The sequence below is a fragment of the Vipera berus genome (genome assembly GCF_964194415.1).
Source record: "Vipera berus genome assembly, chromosome: 5".
Taxonomy (NCBI): Eukaryota; Metazoa; Chordata; class Lepidosauria; order Squamata; family Viperidae; genus Vipera; species Vipera berus.
Genome location: NC_138207.1, coordinates 6,704,788 through 6,721,435, shown reverse-complemented (window position 1 = coordinate 6,721,435; position 16,648 = coordinate 6,704,788). Strand labels below are relative to the sequence as shown.

Genomic DNA, 16,648 nt, shown 5'->3' with positions numbered 1-16,648 from the left:
GCTCCCTTTCACCCATCATCGAATGGTCAGGCAGAACGCATGACCAAGGAATCCCTGAAATGAATTGTCTCAGGGGATTGGCACCACAGGCTGACTGATTTTCTATTATGCCAGAACACAACACCCTGCACAGCCATGGGCAAAAGCCCAGACTAGCTTCGTTGGGGCAGAAAATTAATCACTAACCTGGATAGGCTGCACCCTGACAGAGTCGCAGCAGACACTTCACGCCCAAAGGCACCAAGAAGTTTACAAGTGGGTGACCGGGAGTGAGCCCAGAATTATGGGCAAGGGGCTTGTGGGTGGCAGCAAAGATTGTTAAGGTGTCAGGACCACTCTCTTACGAGATGGTCCTTGAAGATGGGTGCATTATTCGTCAGCACATTGATCAGCTGCATCGGCAGTTAGCAGATCAGTCGCTGGCTCGGGACTCCCAAGAGGGTCAGACTCAGGGCCTGGAGGACAGTGGTAGAAGAATCCCCTCCTGACACACAAACTGTATCCCAGGACCCGGGCAGGCAAACCGAACTGAGAAGCAGCCCTGTAGACTTCGCTGCCCAATCGGACTTTGGGGTGGGCCGACTGGAAATGGCCAGCCAAAGGGACTCGAGTCACTTTGACTCAACTGAACCCCAGAGTCCTGGTTTATCCAGCCTGGCAGGCAAGCAGGTAGACCGGGAGATCCCTGTAACCCCCAGATGTTCTGAATGGTCACGAAGGCTGCCTAAGTATCTGCAAGATTATGTAAAACAAATGAGAGTTTGTGCTATCCAGGGGGAAGGGGTGTAATGTATTGGCATTGTATGTATAATTCACTTGCTTATGTTAAACTGTTGCTTAATGGTTGACCTACTTTCTGTATGTTGTAACAGTTACTGAGCTGAGCTAGACTTGCTGTCTCCAGGCAGTTAAGTAGGTTTGGGGCAGGAAACTGCTTCTTCAAATCTATTGGTCGCCGCCTAGAGGCCAACTGTATAAATAGCTGCACAGTAGGTATTAGCTTGCTTCTGTTATGTTCTGACTGAGAATAAACTTGTTGCTGTTTGAACACTTCATCTCGCTTAATGCCTTCAAGAACTTAATACATAACAGTATCCATAACCTATCCCCTACCCCCCAACCAGGTAGGACAGGCTAATGTAATGGGGAAAATATGGTTCCGCAGGTAACCTGGCCTCCTGCTAGGTAGACATTTTGCACACCTCTGATCAGATTCTGCAGCTCTGGAAAAGACTTCATTTGTGCAGTGATTTGTAATCAGCAACCAGGACTGAATGCAGTGGTGGGATTCAAATATGTGGACAACTGGTTCTCTGTATGGATGCTGCTTCTGGAAGTCCATTCTGGGCCTGGGCAACAAAAAATTAGCTTCCGGTTCTGCCAAAGTGGTGCAAACCGGCTGAATCTCACCACTGACTGAATGTAATATTTTCATTTTCTGTTTTGATTCAAATCACAGCTGGCTAAGCGATATGGAAACATCTACACAATATGGTCGGGACACATGGCTATAGTGGTCTTCTCTGGATTTCAGGCAGTCAAAGAAGCCCTTATTCAAACTGAAGATTTTGCTGAGCGGCAAATGACTCCCTTTTTTAAAGAGGCCTTTAAAAACAAGGGTAAGTTTTTGTGACCCTTAAGGGGTAATTTATCCGGTAAAACAGAGAATTCTATACTGTTCTGTTCTGCTCTGCTCTAGTGCATGAGAAGAAAGGAAATCTCTAAATGTGGGGACCTTGGTGCTCTCTGAGCTTGCTTGTTTTGTTGCAGCACTGCCTACTATCACTGAGATGTTACCTATAGGGTAATGACACGTCTGCAAGAAAATAAGCAGCCTCAGAGAGCACCAAGGACCCCTCATGTCAATCCTGAGCTACAAATATTCTCCTTCATTAATCTCTCTAAATGTATCAGACATTCTAAAGTTATTTCTCCAGGATTAGAATTGGGATTTAATTCATTTCTAAAAGGTGTCATTTTAAACATTGAAATTATCTCATCCAGGCTGCTGGTTATAAACCTCTGGTGTTCTCTTGTCCAAGGTTTTTTAATTTTTTCCCCCGGTTGTGCAAGCTATTAGTTTAAAAAAAAATAATGGAATTCATTATTAAGGGGCAAAGCTCTAATAATGGAAAACTGGTTGTGTTCAAGTGAACTTTGAATCTCTTTTAGAAAACCACCAGATTCCAGAAGAAACAGTTTGGAGAACGCTGCTATAGTCTGTCAGTTGACACCGAAAGATTATGAGAGATAACTTGATCTGTTCCGAAACATAATTCTGATGTAACCTAGTAACGAGGCCACTGCATTATGCTCTTTCTGCACCTTTACAGTAGGGCAAAGAAGTACAGGTAGTCCTTGACTTACGACCACAACTGAGCCCCAAATTTCTGTTGCTAAGTGAGACATTGCCCCATTTACGATCTTTCCTGCCACATTTGTTAAAAGAATCACTGCAGCTGTTAAGCGAGTAACACAGGGTTAAGTGGATCTGGCCATCCCATTGACAGAAATTTGAAAAAAGGGGATCATCACATGACCCCAGGACACTGCGACCATCTTAAATATGAGTCAATTGCGAAGTGTCTGAATTTTGATCACATGACCACGGTGACGCTGCAACGGTCATAAGCGTGAAAGCCCCCTTTCCCCCAGTGCCTTTGTAACTTCAAATGGTCACTAAACGAATGGCTGTAAGACAAGGACTACCTGTAGTTGGATTTTATGCTAGTGGTAAAAGATCCAACAGTTGCGCTCTCTCCTACATGGGATGTTAGGAAGCACTTAAATTATCTTTATTGAAGAAGACAGAGAATCAAACCATCAGATAAACAGATTTGAGCCAGAGTGTTGGATCAGGGTCTTCCTTTGCAAATCTGTGCAGATTGGGGTAGATGATATATATTGTAAAATAAATAAATAAGAGAAAGAAAGAAAGAAAGAAAGAAAGAAAGAAAGAAAGAGAGAGAGAGAGAGAGAGAGAGAGAGAGAGAGAGAGAGAGAGAGAGAGAGAGAGAGAGAGAGAGAGAGAGAGAGAGAGAGAGAGAGAGGAGCACTGAGAAATCGAATTCTCATCACGAAGAGGGGATCAATCAATCTATTCTCCAAAGCATCAGAAAGCAGGATAAGAAGCAAACTCGTTTTCGGGGAGGGGAAAAATGAAATAGTGTTGTAGACTTTTGGTTTCTCTGCCGCTGTTCAGTATAAACCATGAGATTTCAGAGCAGATCTAGTCTTATTCTGGCAGTCCCACTTATACCGGGCAGAAGCTGATTTTGCATAACTGATCCTGGTTTTTTGCTGGAAAAAAAACAAGGGATCTCCGAGATGGCCAAGTAGAAGTTGCATGAGAACACACTTCATCTAAGTCAGGGGAATTCTGGGACTTGAAGTTGCCAAGGTTGCAAACTCCTTGATCTAAGCTACCTAACAATATTTTAGTGATAATTTTTGTGAACATAATGACTCACTGATTTCTGACGGCTTCAGGTATTATATTTTCAAATGGTCAAAACTGGAAGCACCAAAGACGGTTTGGCCTAATTACTATGCGAAAACTTGGACTTGGGAAGAAAGGCATGGAGAATCGAATAGAAGAGGAGGCCCATCGGTTGGTGAAAATCTTTGCACGTGCAAAAGGTATGTTGTTTACAATCTCTGTATGCTTGCTTCAGAATGATATATCTGGTGTTTCATTAATACAGAATACAGAATAACAGAGTTGGAAGGGACCTTGGAGGTCTTCTAGTCCAAACCCTGGGTCAAGCAGGAGACTATACCACTCCAGACAATTGGCTGTCCTGTTTCTTCTTAAAAGCCTCCAGTGTTGGAACACTTTTGGAGGCAAGTCATTTCACTGATTAATTGTTCTCACTGTCAGGAAATTCCTCCTTAGTTCCAGGTTGCTTTATCCTTTATTAGTTTTCTTCTGTTGCCTCTTGTCCTGCCTTCAGGTGCTTTGGAGGACAGGTTGACCCCCTCTTCTTTGTGGCAGCCCCTCAAATATTGGAAGACTGCTTTCAGGTCTTCCCTAGTCCTTGTTTTCATTAGACTAGATAGAGCCTCGGTGGAGCAGTGGGCTAATGCCTCCTTAAGTAACACCAGCTGCCTGCAATTAGTGCAGGTTTAGTGCATCCCACCAGGCTCAAGGTTGACTCAGCCTTCCATCCTTCTGAGGTAGGTAAAATGAGGAGCCAGATTGTTGGGGGCAATAAGCTGACTTTGTAATAATGCCGCTTGGGTGTGTGTGTGAAAGCCCTAATAAGCAGGCATATACATAGAATGAAGGCTACTGCTAAGCTTGTAAGCCGCCCTGAGTCTTCAGAGAAGGGCGGGATATGAATGGAATTAAAATAAAAAAAATAAAAATAAATAAATACCCAGTTCCTACAACCATTCTTCGTATGTTTTAGCCTCCAATCCCCTAATCATTTTGGTTGCTCTTCTCTGCACTCTTTCCAGAGTATCAACATCTTTTTTATGTTGAGGCTTTGTATCAAAGTTTTTTTTTTTAAAAAAAATCAAGGTTCATCCTTTCCATGTTCCTACTGTCCACATGAACTGTGTCCCAACTGAATTCAAGGCCTACAACAGGGGAATCTCTTATTCTACGTACCAGACCAAGACAAGAGTCAACAATTTCACTGTATCACTCCCTATTTTGATAACCTAACTGTCCCGTGGCCCATTTTTCCCCAGCCTTTCGATGAAAGAGCCCTCTGCCGGGTCTCCTACAAACCGTATGGTTAAAAATAAGTGTTGCTTGATGGATTCCCAACGGCAGGTAGTCCTTGATTTGCAACCATTTGTTTAGTAAGTATGCAAAGTTATAATGGCACTGGAAAAAAATGACTTACAACCAGCCTTCATGCTTAACAACAGTCACAACCTCCCCATGGTCACATGATCAAAATTGGGAGGCTTGGCAACCAATGTGCATCTATGATGGTTGCAGTGTCCCAGGGTTACATGATCATCATTGGTGGCCTTCCCATCGGGCTTCTGACAAGCAGCATCAATGGTGGAAACTGGATTGTGGCAACAATTGTGGCAAAATCGGCTGAGAGTCACTTAACAACTGCCTTGCTTAGCAACGGGAATTCTGATCACAGCTGTGTACAATTGTCTACAGGTACGACCTGTACCGCCTGACTTTTGTCCTGAAATCCCACTGATAATATAAATAGTTAAAATTAGAATAATATCAGTCTGATGGTGATTTTTTTTTATTTCCAGGACAGCCACTGGATCCTTCTTTGCCTGTCACCACTGCAATCTCCAATTTGATTTGCTATATGGTTTTTGGATACAGATTTTCTGCCAAAGATGAAAAATTCCAGAAAATGTTAATAAACTTAAATTGCTATATGAAATTTGGAGGCAGCTTTATTTACCTGGTGAGTTGTCTTCTAGAGACCCTGACTCTATCCTCCATCCTCTTGCTGATCATTTTTATTATAGAGATTCATTTATCAATGTAAGCAAAAGAGGCCAGGGTTTTAAAAAGGAGTTTCAGCTGTGGAAGGCAGCTACAAGGTATCAGGAAGGCAGCTTTTTCAAGAACTCGCTGAGCCCTCCATGCACACCTCTTCAGGACTCATCAATTTCCTGACAGTTAGAGCAATTTATCAGTGGGACGGCTTGTCTTCAGAAATAGGGATCTATGGCAATTTTCCACAGCAACTTACCATGGGACAACTCGCTGTGGGACAAGTGTTACACTAATATCAAAGAAATGTAAAATGTAAAAAGATGTTGAGACTCTAGAAAGAGTACAGAGAAGAGCAACAAAGATGATCAGGGGACTGGAGGCTAAAACATATGAGGAGCAGTTGCTGGAATTGGGTATGTCTAGTTTAACGAAGAGAAGGGTGAGGGGTGACATGATAGCAGTGTTCCAATATCTCAGGGGCTGCCACAAAGAAGAGGGAGTCAAGCTATTCTCCAAAGCACCTGAAAGCAGGACAAGAAGAAACGGATGGAAACTCATCAAGGAGAGAAGCAACCTAGAACTAAGGAGAAACTTCCTGACAGTTAGAACAATTAATCAGTGGAACAACCTGCCTCCAGAAGCTGTGAATGCTCCAACACTGGAGGTTTTTAAGAAGAGACTGGACAGCCATTTGTCTGAAATGGTATAGGGTTTCCTGCCTGAGCAGAGAGTTGCACTAGACCTCTAAGGACCCTTCCAACTTCATTGTTGTTGTTATTGTTATCATTATAAATGGTGGAATAGAATCATTAAAGAGATGATGCAAAAGGAGGGACAGAAGGAAATGTGAATGACAAAAAATAAAATATTTTTTATTTTTTAAAATAATTAAATTGGCTTGTTAAATTGTCCAGTGGCAAGTTGTGCATGGTGAGTTGTCCCGCGGCAAATTGGCCGTGGTGAATTGGCTGCAGCGAATTGTCCCATTCCTTAGAAATTGTGGATGCTCCATCAATGGAAGTTTTAAAGAAGAGACTGGAAAACCATTTGTTTGAATATGGTATAGGTTCTCCTGCTTGAGCAAGGGGTTGGACTAGAAGACCTCCAAGGTCTCTTGCAACTTTGTTATTCTGTTATTCAATAACTTACCTGAATGGGAAAGAAGATAAGCCAGCAAAATATTTCCAGAAAAGATCATAACTTGGTTTTTGGGAGGCACCATAGCCTACCCATCTATGGTTTGTCTAATCATTCAAGTTTATTCTTTAGCCTTTGAATACAGTCCTATAAAGTGAAAGTTGCAGTTCTCTATTGTGGATTCAAAATCTGAGTGTGACCTTCCAGACAAAGCTATAAAAGATGAACTAGTCAAATTAGGTAAAATATGTATCTCTGATCAGAATAACAGAAGTTGGAAAGTACCTTGATGTCTTCTAGTCCAACTCCCTGCTCATGACCCTATACAATTCCAGACACGTGGTTATCCAATCTCTTTCAAGCGCTTGGTTCTGAAAGCAAGTTGTTCCGCTGGTTAATTATTCTCACGGTCAGGAAATTTGTCCTTAGTTCTAGGTTGCTTCTCTCCTTGATTAGTTCCCACCCGTTGCTTCTTGTCTTGCCTTCCGGCGCTTTGGAAGATAGGTTGACCCCCCCACACACTCTTCTTTGTGGGAGCCCCTGAGATCTTTGAGCACTGCTGTCATTCAGTTCTGCCTGCTGGCATCCAGAAGTGGTTTACCGAATATATTACATAGCCTGAAGACTTATGAATTCATCAGACACTATCAGTGCTTTTTTTGTAAAAGAAAAAGGTGCCGGAACTCACACATGTCATACAATCCACCTTGCCTCCCCTACAAGGTTCCATCCAAAAAAGGTGCCGGAACTCCGTTCTGAGTGTTCTATGAGAAAAAAAAGCCCTGGACAGTATTATCAAAGTGGTAAACTCAAATAATCAGCTGATGACATCATTGTGATAGGATTTCCCCACCCACCCCTCTTTCCTTTAGCTGTATGAATTGTTTCCATGGTTGATGAAACATCTTCCTGGGCGTCACCAGAGAGTGTTCCGTGCTTTGAACGATGTCATCTCATTTGCCAAGGAAGAGATAGAGAAGCACAGAGAACTTCAGTCACTGCACGACCCACAGGATTTCATTGATTACTACCTTCTTCAGATGGACAAAGTAAGTGTCCGGCATCCTGGAAAGAAATTTTTTGTGGGTCTTCAGAACTCAGAATGGCATCCTACTTTGCTAAGGACAGCATACTGAGTAATCTTGCTGCATTGTTCACATGTACAGGTACTCCTTGACATACCACAGTTTGCTTAGTGACTGAAATTACAACGGCACGGAAAAAAGTGACTTGTGACCATTTTTATTTATTTATTTATTTATTTTAATTCCATTTATATCCCGCCCTTCTCCAAAGACTCAGGGCGGCTTACAAGCTTAGCAGTAGCCTTCATTCTATGTATATGCCTGCTTATTAGGGCTTTCACACCACCCCCCAAGCGGCATTATTACAAAGTCAGCTTAATTGCCCCCAATAATCTGGGTCCTCATTTTACCTACCTCGGAAGGATGGAAGGCTGAGTCAACCTTGAGCCTGGTGGGATGCGAACCTGCACTAATTGCAGGCAGCTGGTGTTACTTAAGGAGGCATTAGCCCACTGCTCCACCAAGGCTCCTTTTTTCACCCTTTAACCATTGCAACAGCCCCATGGTCATGTGATCAAAATTCAGATGCTTGGCAACTGACTTGTACTTATGACAGTTGCAGTGTTCCGGGGTCACGTAATATTGTGACCTTCTGGCAAGCGAAGTTAATGGGGAATCCAGATTCACTTAATAGTCATGTCACTAACTTAACAACTCCTAGTGATTCACTTAACAACTGAGGCAAAGGATGGTTGTACAATGGGGCAAAACTCACTTAACAACTGTCTCGCTTAACAACGTAAATTTTGGGCTGAACTGTGGCCATGCCTTCCTACACCTACTGTTGCTTGAAGCAGGTTGCCAGAAAGCTGCAGGCCTGTGTTGATTAATTAAGTAGACATTTTGTCTCCAAATACCAATTTGCTGAGAAATCAGATGAAATGGGTGCAATTAAACAGGGATATCTGCGGTGCCAGCAAGAGATTTCATTTATTTATTCAATTTACATGCTGCCCATCTTACCTAGGCTTACAATCTATAAAACGCTACTATGAAACATTAAAACAATGAATAGTAAAGCTAAATTTGGTTTAAAATGGACAAAGCTGGGAAGCAAGGGTGCAAGATGCATACAGGGGGAGGGGGAGAGGGGGGTATCTTATGTTAGTCCAGGGGTAGGCAACCTTGGCTCTTTTATGACTCGTGGACTTCAACTCCCAGAATTCCTGAGCCAGCCTGGCTCAGCTTGGAAACCTCTCCCTTTTTCCTCAGCATGGCTGGCTCAGGAATTCTGGGAGTTGAAGTCCAGGAGTCATAAAAGAGCCAAGGTTGCCTAGTCCTGTGTTAGTCCATTAGAATGTCCTGCCTTATTGGGGCCCCAGGCCAGTTGGCAGAGCCCGGTCTTCAGGCCCTTTTTTGAAACCCATTTTTATACGCATCTGATAATATTTGCATTTAGATTGCTCCTAATCACTTTCCCCTATGTAAGAGAATGAAATGTTCTAGTGTACTGTAGTTTTTTCGTACCTTGAGTTTTGAAGAATGTGATGGGAATTTTCTAGCATGTGAAAGTCATCAAGCTGAGGTGACTCAGTCTAATGTATTCTGCTCAAGGATGCTAGTGTGATCTAATACAGGCGGTCCTCGACTTACAGCCATTTGTTGAATGACAATTTGAAGTTACAACAGCACTGAAAAAAGTGATTTATGACTTTTCCCCCCACACATACAACCATTACAGCATCCCCGTGGTCACATGATCAAAATTCAGACGCGGGGCAACTGGTTCATATCTATGACGGTCGCAGTGTCTCCCTGGGGGTCACGGGATCCCCTTTTGCGGCTTCCTGACAAGCAAAGCCCACGGGGAAACCAGATTCACTTAACAACCCTGTCCCTAATTTAACAACTGCAAAGTCGATGGGGAGGAAGACGGATTTGCTTAAGGAGTGCGTGATTCACTTAAGAGCTACGGCGGTTTGCTTAACAACTGTGACAAACCCCCCTTTTTAAAGTCGGGTTTCGACTTATTTTACAACCACCTTGCTTATCAGTGGAAATCCTGGTCCCAGTTGTGGCTGTACGTTGAGGACTAACCTGTTAAAGAAGTCTTCTACACAGGGAGGACCTTCCTCCAGCACAGCTGTCAGTACGTGATGAATTGGGATTGTTAAGTTGATTTCATATTTTCTATTATCTACAACAGACCAAAGGTGCCCCTGAGTCTGCTTATGATGAAGAGAACCTAGCTCAGTGCATTGTTGATTTTTTTATCGCAGGGACAGAGACCACGGCCACCACCTTGCAGTGGGCACTGCTACTCATGGTGGCTTACCCGGAGATCCAAGGTGAGACTCATATATTACAAGGGCATGGAAGGCCTCTCTCGATCCTGAAATTGAGGGTTGCTTTTATATCAGCGGTAGATTCCAAGACTTCCTGTTTTTTAAATGGATGAGGAATAATTGTTCATCTCTAACAAGGAACTATACAGAGGATATTCAAACCCCGCAAAAATGCTACTTAATGGAACTGAAGGCAAGCCAAGGGAGGGTTTAAAGATGGTTAACTAAATTAAATATCTAGAACTAAGGAGGAATTTCCTGTTAGAACAACTAACCAGTGGAACAACCTGCCTCCAGAAGCTGTGAATGCTCCAACACTGGAAATTTTTAAGAAGAGACTGGACAGCCATTTGTCTGAAATGGTATAGGGTTTCCTGCCTGAGCAGGGGGTTAGACTAGAAGACCTCTAAGGTCCCTTCCAGCTCTATTCTATTCTATTCTATTCTATTCTATTCTATTCTATTCTATTCTATTCTATTCTATTCTATTCTATTCTATTCTATTCTATTCTATTCTATTCTATTCTATTCTATTCTATTCTATTCTATTCTATTCTATTCTATGTTGGGGAAGCTTTAAAGGGAGCTATTGTGCAAGACAGAGTGAGCACCTGTTACTCGTCCTGTTATTTTCCTCTCCTACATCAGATTTTCCTCTCGTTCTTATAACAATTGGGCTACCCAGTCTGAGCGGTTAATCTGAGCTGTCAAAATCCAAATCCTTACAGGATGGTCATCACTGTACTCTTTGCTGCCATCTATTGGTTGTCTGGATTTTTCAGCTCAAATATATGGCGGCCCTTCATAAGAGTAAACACGCAGAACATGGATCCTAGAATTCTTTCCAAGTCATGACATCAGTTCCATGGCAACCCAAACATCATGTGACTGTGCTTTTTTTTGCTGGTTTCCAACATTTTTTGCAAAAAAAAAAAAAGGATTTAGGAATTGAAGTCCACCTATCTAGAAACTCCTCAAGGGTAGGCCAAAAAATGGTGCTTTTTCAAAGAGCAACTGGTCTTTCTTTGTTTTTCCTTGAAGATGTTTCATTTCTCATCCAAGAAATTTCTTCAGTCACAACTGAAGAAGCCTCTTGGATGAGAAGTGAAACATCTTCAAGGAAAAATAAAGAAAGTCTAATTGCCTTTTGGAATAGTACCTTTGGATCAACTATGACCTGGATGTCTGAGAATTTCCATAGACATTCCATAGACATAGAATTTCCATAGACAGATCCACCACCTTATGCTTTGTCATCGTAGATCGGTTCTGACTCAGGTTCTTTGTGAATTAAGTTCCATGTTCTTCATTGACGGCTTCAATTGTAGTGGAGTATCTGAGATAATTTAAGATGAGATTGGACAATCATTTGTCTGAAATGGTATAGAGACTCCTGCCTGAGTAGAGCAGGGGTCTTCAAACTCAGCCCTTTTATGACTCATGGACTTCAACTCCCAGAATTCCTCAGCCAGTGTGCCTGACTGAGGAATTCTGGGAGTTGAAGTCCATGAGTCATAAAAGGGCCGAGTTTGAAGACCCATGGAGTAGAGGGTTGGACTGGAAGACTTCCAAGGCCCTTTTCAGTTCTGTTCCTCTGTTATTCTGTTATAATTTTTCTTTTCTATTATGCCCTTCAGAGAAAGTCCGCAAGGAAATAGAAGATACACTGGATCCCACCCATTCAATCTGCTATCAAGATCGGGTGAAACTCCCATATACCTATGCTGTGATTCATGAGGTTCTCCGTTTGAAATATGTGTTAATTGTTGGTGTCCCCAGGCAAAGTGCCAGAGACGTGAACCTCTATGGATATCACATTCCAAAGGTACGGAAGTTGATACAAGAACAATGAACATACCAGAGAAGACTTCCATTAATAAGGAATTTAGTGCAATGGACATGTTGAAAGTTGAACACCCCACCCCCTTTTTTAAAAAAAAAAATCTGACAGTCAAGAAATTGATGTATTGAATGCAAGTCATGATTCAGTTGCTGGGAAACATAAGACAAAAATTTGGCCTCTTTTTTCAATAACTTGAAAAAACTTTATTGCAGTCATTAACCAGCAAAAATTTTCAGTAATATACTCGGACATTTTAGGGATCAAGATTAGCTGAAACCTGCTTCATTATTTGATGAGAGTGGTATTAGATTAATTTAACTTGGTTATTGACTTCATCCATTTTCTGTGCTTTACAATTGCTTTCACCACAAGTGACAAAACAGGCTAGGTTTCCGTGCCACTCTAAGAATCCCCAAATCTAACCAAAGTTAAGACAGACTAGTTACTGTGGTGTGAATGTGGCTAATAAACCTGTAGCTGATCTGGTTAAATGCCTTGTATGAACACAGTTAATGAGATGCCCTTCATAGGAGAGTTCCAGTTACCTGCAGGTTGCTACTCCTGCGTTCCTCCTTTGCACAAAAACATCATTTTTTCCCCATGTAAAAATGGTGAATAATGGATTTTCAGCTGACTTTCAAGGAACAAACCTTCAAATGGGAATGGGAATGCAGGAACTGGTTTAGCTTACATTTTAATCAAGTTGGCAGTAGGAGATAGTATTATCTTTTTTATATAATTAGGGGAAATTTGCTAGGAAGAGAACCAGTTTGATCTAGTGGTGAAGGCACTAGGTTAGACATTTGGAAAGTATGAGCTCTACTGCCACCTTGGATATGAAAGCCAGCTGGATGACTTTGGGCCAATCACCAGGAGTCTGTGAATTTTAGTCCCACCTTAGGCATGAAAGCTGCCTCAATGGCTTTGGGCCAATCACCAGGAGACTGTGAATTTTAGTCCCACCTTAGGCATGAAAGCTGCCTCAATGGCTTTGGGCCAATCACCAGGAGACTGTGACTTCTAGTCCCACCTTAAGCATGAAAGCTGCCTCAATGGCCTTGGGCCAATCACCAGGAGACTGTGAATTCTAGTCCCACCTTAAGCATGAAAGCTGCCTCAATGGCTTTAGGCCAATCACCAGGAGACTGTGAATTCTAGCCCCACCTTAGGAATCAAAGTCAGCTGGGCAACTTTGATACAGTCATTCTTTCTCAGCTCAACCCACCTCACAGGGAAAATAGGAGGAAAAAGGAGTATTATATATGTTTGCAACCTTGAATTATTTATAAGAATAAATAAATAAAGGTGGGATAGAAATAAATAAATAAATTAGGAGGCTCTAGAAACCTCATCAGCTGTATACTGAAATGCATTTCTTCCTCCTTCAGGGGACTTTGGTTGTTACAGATCTGAACTCAGTTCTTTGTGATCCCAAGAGATGGGAGGCTCCTGAACAATTCAACCCACACCATTTTTTGGACAAGGATGGGCATTTTGTACCAAGGGAAGAATTTTTGCCATTTGGAGCAGGTAAATCTGAAGCACATTTGCCAGAATACTTAGATAGATAGATAAATAGATAGAATGTTTATATATAGAGATACAATGTGTGTGTGTGTGTGTGTGTGTGGACAGATAGATAGATAGATAGGTAGAATGTTTATATATATAATGTTTATATATATAGATATAGATAGATAGATATAGATATAGATATAGATATAGATATAGATATAGATATAGATATAGATATAGATATAGATATAGACAGGGCTTTTTTTCTCATAGAACGCTCAGAACGGAGTTCCGGCACCTTTTTTGGATAGAACCTTGTAGGGTAGGCAAGGTGGGTTGCATGACACGTGTGAGTTCCAGCACCTTTTTCTTTAACAAAAAAAGCACTGGATATGGATATAGATATAGATATAGATATAGATATAGATATAGATATAGATATAGATATAGATATAGATATAGATATAGATATAGATAGATAGATAGATAGATAGATAGATAGATAGATAGATAGATAACTTTTATTGTCATTTTTTTCCTGTGGTTACAACGACACACATTAAAAATGAAATTTAGTTGCTTCCTCTCAAACCGTACACATACATAACACACATTTAATATAAATTTCAAGTGTTGTGCTGAGATAACAGTAATAAGGAGAGGCTGCATAAGACCTTAACCATGGGTAAGTGACACTCTACGTTCATCCAAGTCCCTGTCAATATGCTTTCTTCCTGGTCTTCAGACCAATGTCTGTTTGATTTCTCCAGTTCTGTCTATAATTTTACATATACACACTTAGTACTTGACTTATGACACAACTGGGACCCAAATTTCTATAGCTAAGCAAGACAGTTGGTAAGTAGGTTCTGCCCCATTTTACGGCCTTTCTTGCCACAACTGTTAAGTGAATCACTGCAGCAAATCTGGCTTCCCCATTGATTTTGCTAGTCAGAAAGATGATCACATGACCGTCATAAGTACATGGCAGTTGCCAAGTGTCTGAATTTTGATCACATGACCACAGGGATGCTGCAACGGTTCTAAGTGTGAAAAATGTCTATAAGTCACCTTTTCAGCGTTGTAACTTTGAACATTCACTAAATCGAATGGTTACAAGTCGAGGACTGCCTTGTAAGCAGGACGGTGCACTTGCGAAAAGAGAAGTGTGGGCTATAAATCCAATATACTGTATAGATAAACAGAACTTAAGAAATAGCAATAGCACTTAGATTTATATAGCGCTTCACAGTGCTTTCCAACCCTCTCTAGGCAGTTTACAGAATCGGCATATTTGCCCCCCAACAATCTGGGTCCTCTATGATTCTCTAATTGGAAACATGATGCTGCAACTCAATTGGCGGGCATTAAGAGGTTGCCAATCACTAATTCTTCTTGTCTTCTGTGCTCTTCTGTTTATGATAGATATTTTCCCCAAAAGGATTTGATTAATAAGCAAAGATAACCCCAGGAATGATATGGTTTACTTGTCTAATTTAAACATCTAGTTTAATGAAAAGAAGGAGCAGGGGTGACATGATAGCAGTCTTCCAATATCTCAGGGGCTGCCCCAAAGAAGAGTGGGGGGGGGTTGTTAACCTATTCTCCAAAGCACCTGAAGGCAGGACAAGAATCAACGGATGGAAACTAATCAAGGAGAGAACCAGTCTAGAAAGAAGGAGAAATTTCCTGACAGGGAGAACAATTAAACAGTTGCCTCCAGAAGTTGTGGGTGCTCCGTCATTGGAAATTTTTAAGAAGAAATTGGACAGCCATTGGTCTGAAGTAGTACAGGGTTTCCTGCTGGAGCATTATGCAGAAGACCTCCATGTTTCCTTCCAACTCTGTTACTCTATTACTTTCGCCAGTCTGTGACCTCTGAAACTTTTTGAAACTTCAAGGTATGGGCATAACTATTGGTGTCCAAGGCAAATATAGAAGATAGTGGTTCCAACAGTAGAAATTTAGAACAGACCACTTTAAATGATGAGATCCAGCCTACGAATCAAATTCCTCGGTTAGGACTGAAAGCAGAAGCATTGACTGAATAACTGTCAATCACTTCTAACCACTTCTCTTTTCCTTATCTTTGCACTGCAGGGCCTCGGGTGTGCCTGGGTGAGCAAATGGCCAGGATGGAGCTCTTCCTTTTCTTGACCATCCTGTTGAGGTCCTTTAAGTTTCAGCTGCCAGAAGGAGCCAAAGAACTCAGTCTGGAACCCATTGTGGGATTATCGTTGCACCCTCATCCTTACAAACTTTGTGCTGTTCCTCACTGTAGGACCCCGTAAAATCAAGATAATTGCTGTAAATTTGCATGTTTGGCCTTTTACCTCTAGACTGAAATTCTACTCTGAGAGCATTGCTCAGATTTGCTTGTCCTAGAAGTTTCTCAGAACATTAAAACGTTTGTTTTAGTTTCATGCTGTTCTTTCTCCTGAAAGAGACGAGAATGGTATACAAAACATGGTAAATACAATCTGCTGTAAAACTATTACAGTTAAATCATAAACAATGCAAAATTGTACAGTACAAACAAAAAAAGGAACAGAACAATGGAAATTCTGCGATTTAGTAAATGGGCCATTGGTCCCCCTGGGGCCATCGTTGCTCTTCTAGTACACAGGCGAAAACAATGTTTTTAATGATGTTTAAAACAAGACAGAAGTAATCCTCACCTTACGAGCACAATTGATCCCAAAATTTCTGTTGCTAAGTGAGACATCTGTGAGTTTTGCCCCATTTTATGGCCTTTCTTGCCAAGGTTGTTAAGTAATCTCTGCAGTGGTTAAGTCAATAATGTGGTTAAGTGAATCTGGCTTCCCTGTTGACTTTACTTGTCAGAAGGTCGCAAAAGGGGGTAAGGTAAGGTAAGGCAAGGCAAGGCAAGGCAAGACAAGACAAGACAACACAAGACAAGCTTTATTGTCATTGTTTTACTGTGGGCACAACGGCACACATCAAAAATGAAATTTAGTTGCCCACTCTCAAAGTGGAACACATACATGAAACACACCTAATCATACTATATACACAGATGTATAGACCCATGACCCGGGGATGCTGCAAACGTCATAAATAGGAACCAAGTTGCCAAGCGTCCAAATTTTGATCACATGACCATGAGGATGTTGTAACGGTTGTAAGTGTAAAAAACAGACATACGTCACTTTTTTCAGTGCTGTCGTAACTTCAAATGGTCACTAAATGAACAGTTGTAAGTCAAGGGCTACCTGTATTCCTGGAGACCGCTTGCCTTCATCCAGAAGAGGAATCCACAACTATGGCTTGGTGTCCCAAAGGTGATTTTCAAGGAGGCAACTGGACTTTCTTGTTTTTCTTTGAAGATGTTT

At 41.6% G+C, this 16,648-nt stretch overlaps 1 protein-coding gene across 1 annotated transcript; it reads left to right on the top strand.

The window, feature by feature from the left end:
- Positions 1-347: 347 nt before the first annotated feature.
- On the top strand, positions 348-15,586 carry LOC308669341 (cytochrome P450 2J4-like; the record flags this gene model as incomplete). Its single annotated transcript, XM_081329977.1, has 8 exons — positions 348-468; positions 3,490-3,639; positions 5,236-5,396; positions 7,441-7,617; positions 9,800-9,941; positions 11,575-11,762; positions 13,169-13,310; positions 15,396-15,586. The coding sequence occupies 8 exons, from the start codon at positions 348-350 to the stop codon at positions 15,584-15,586; spliced, it is 1,272 nt and encodes a 423-aa protein (XP_081186103.1).
- Between the last annotated feature and the right edge of the window lie 1,062 nt (positions 15,587-16,648).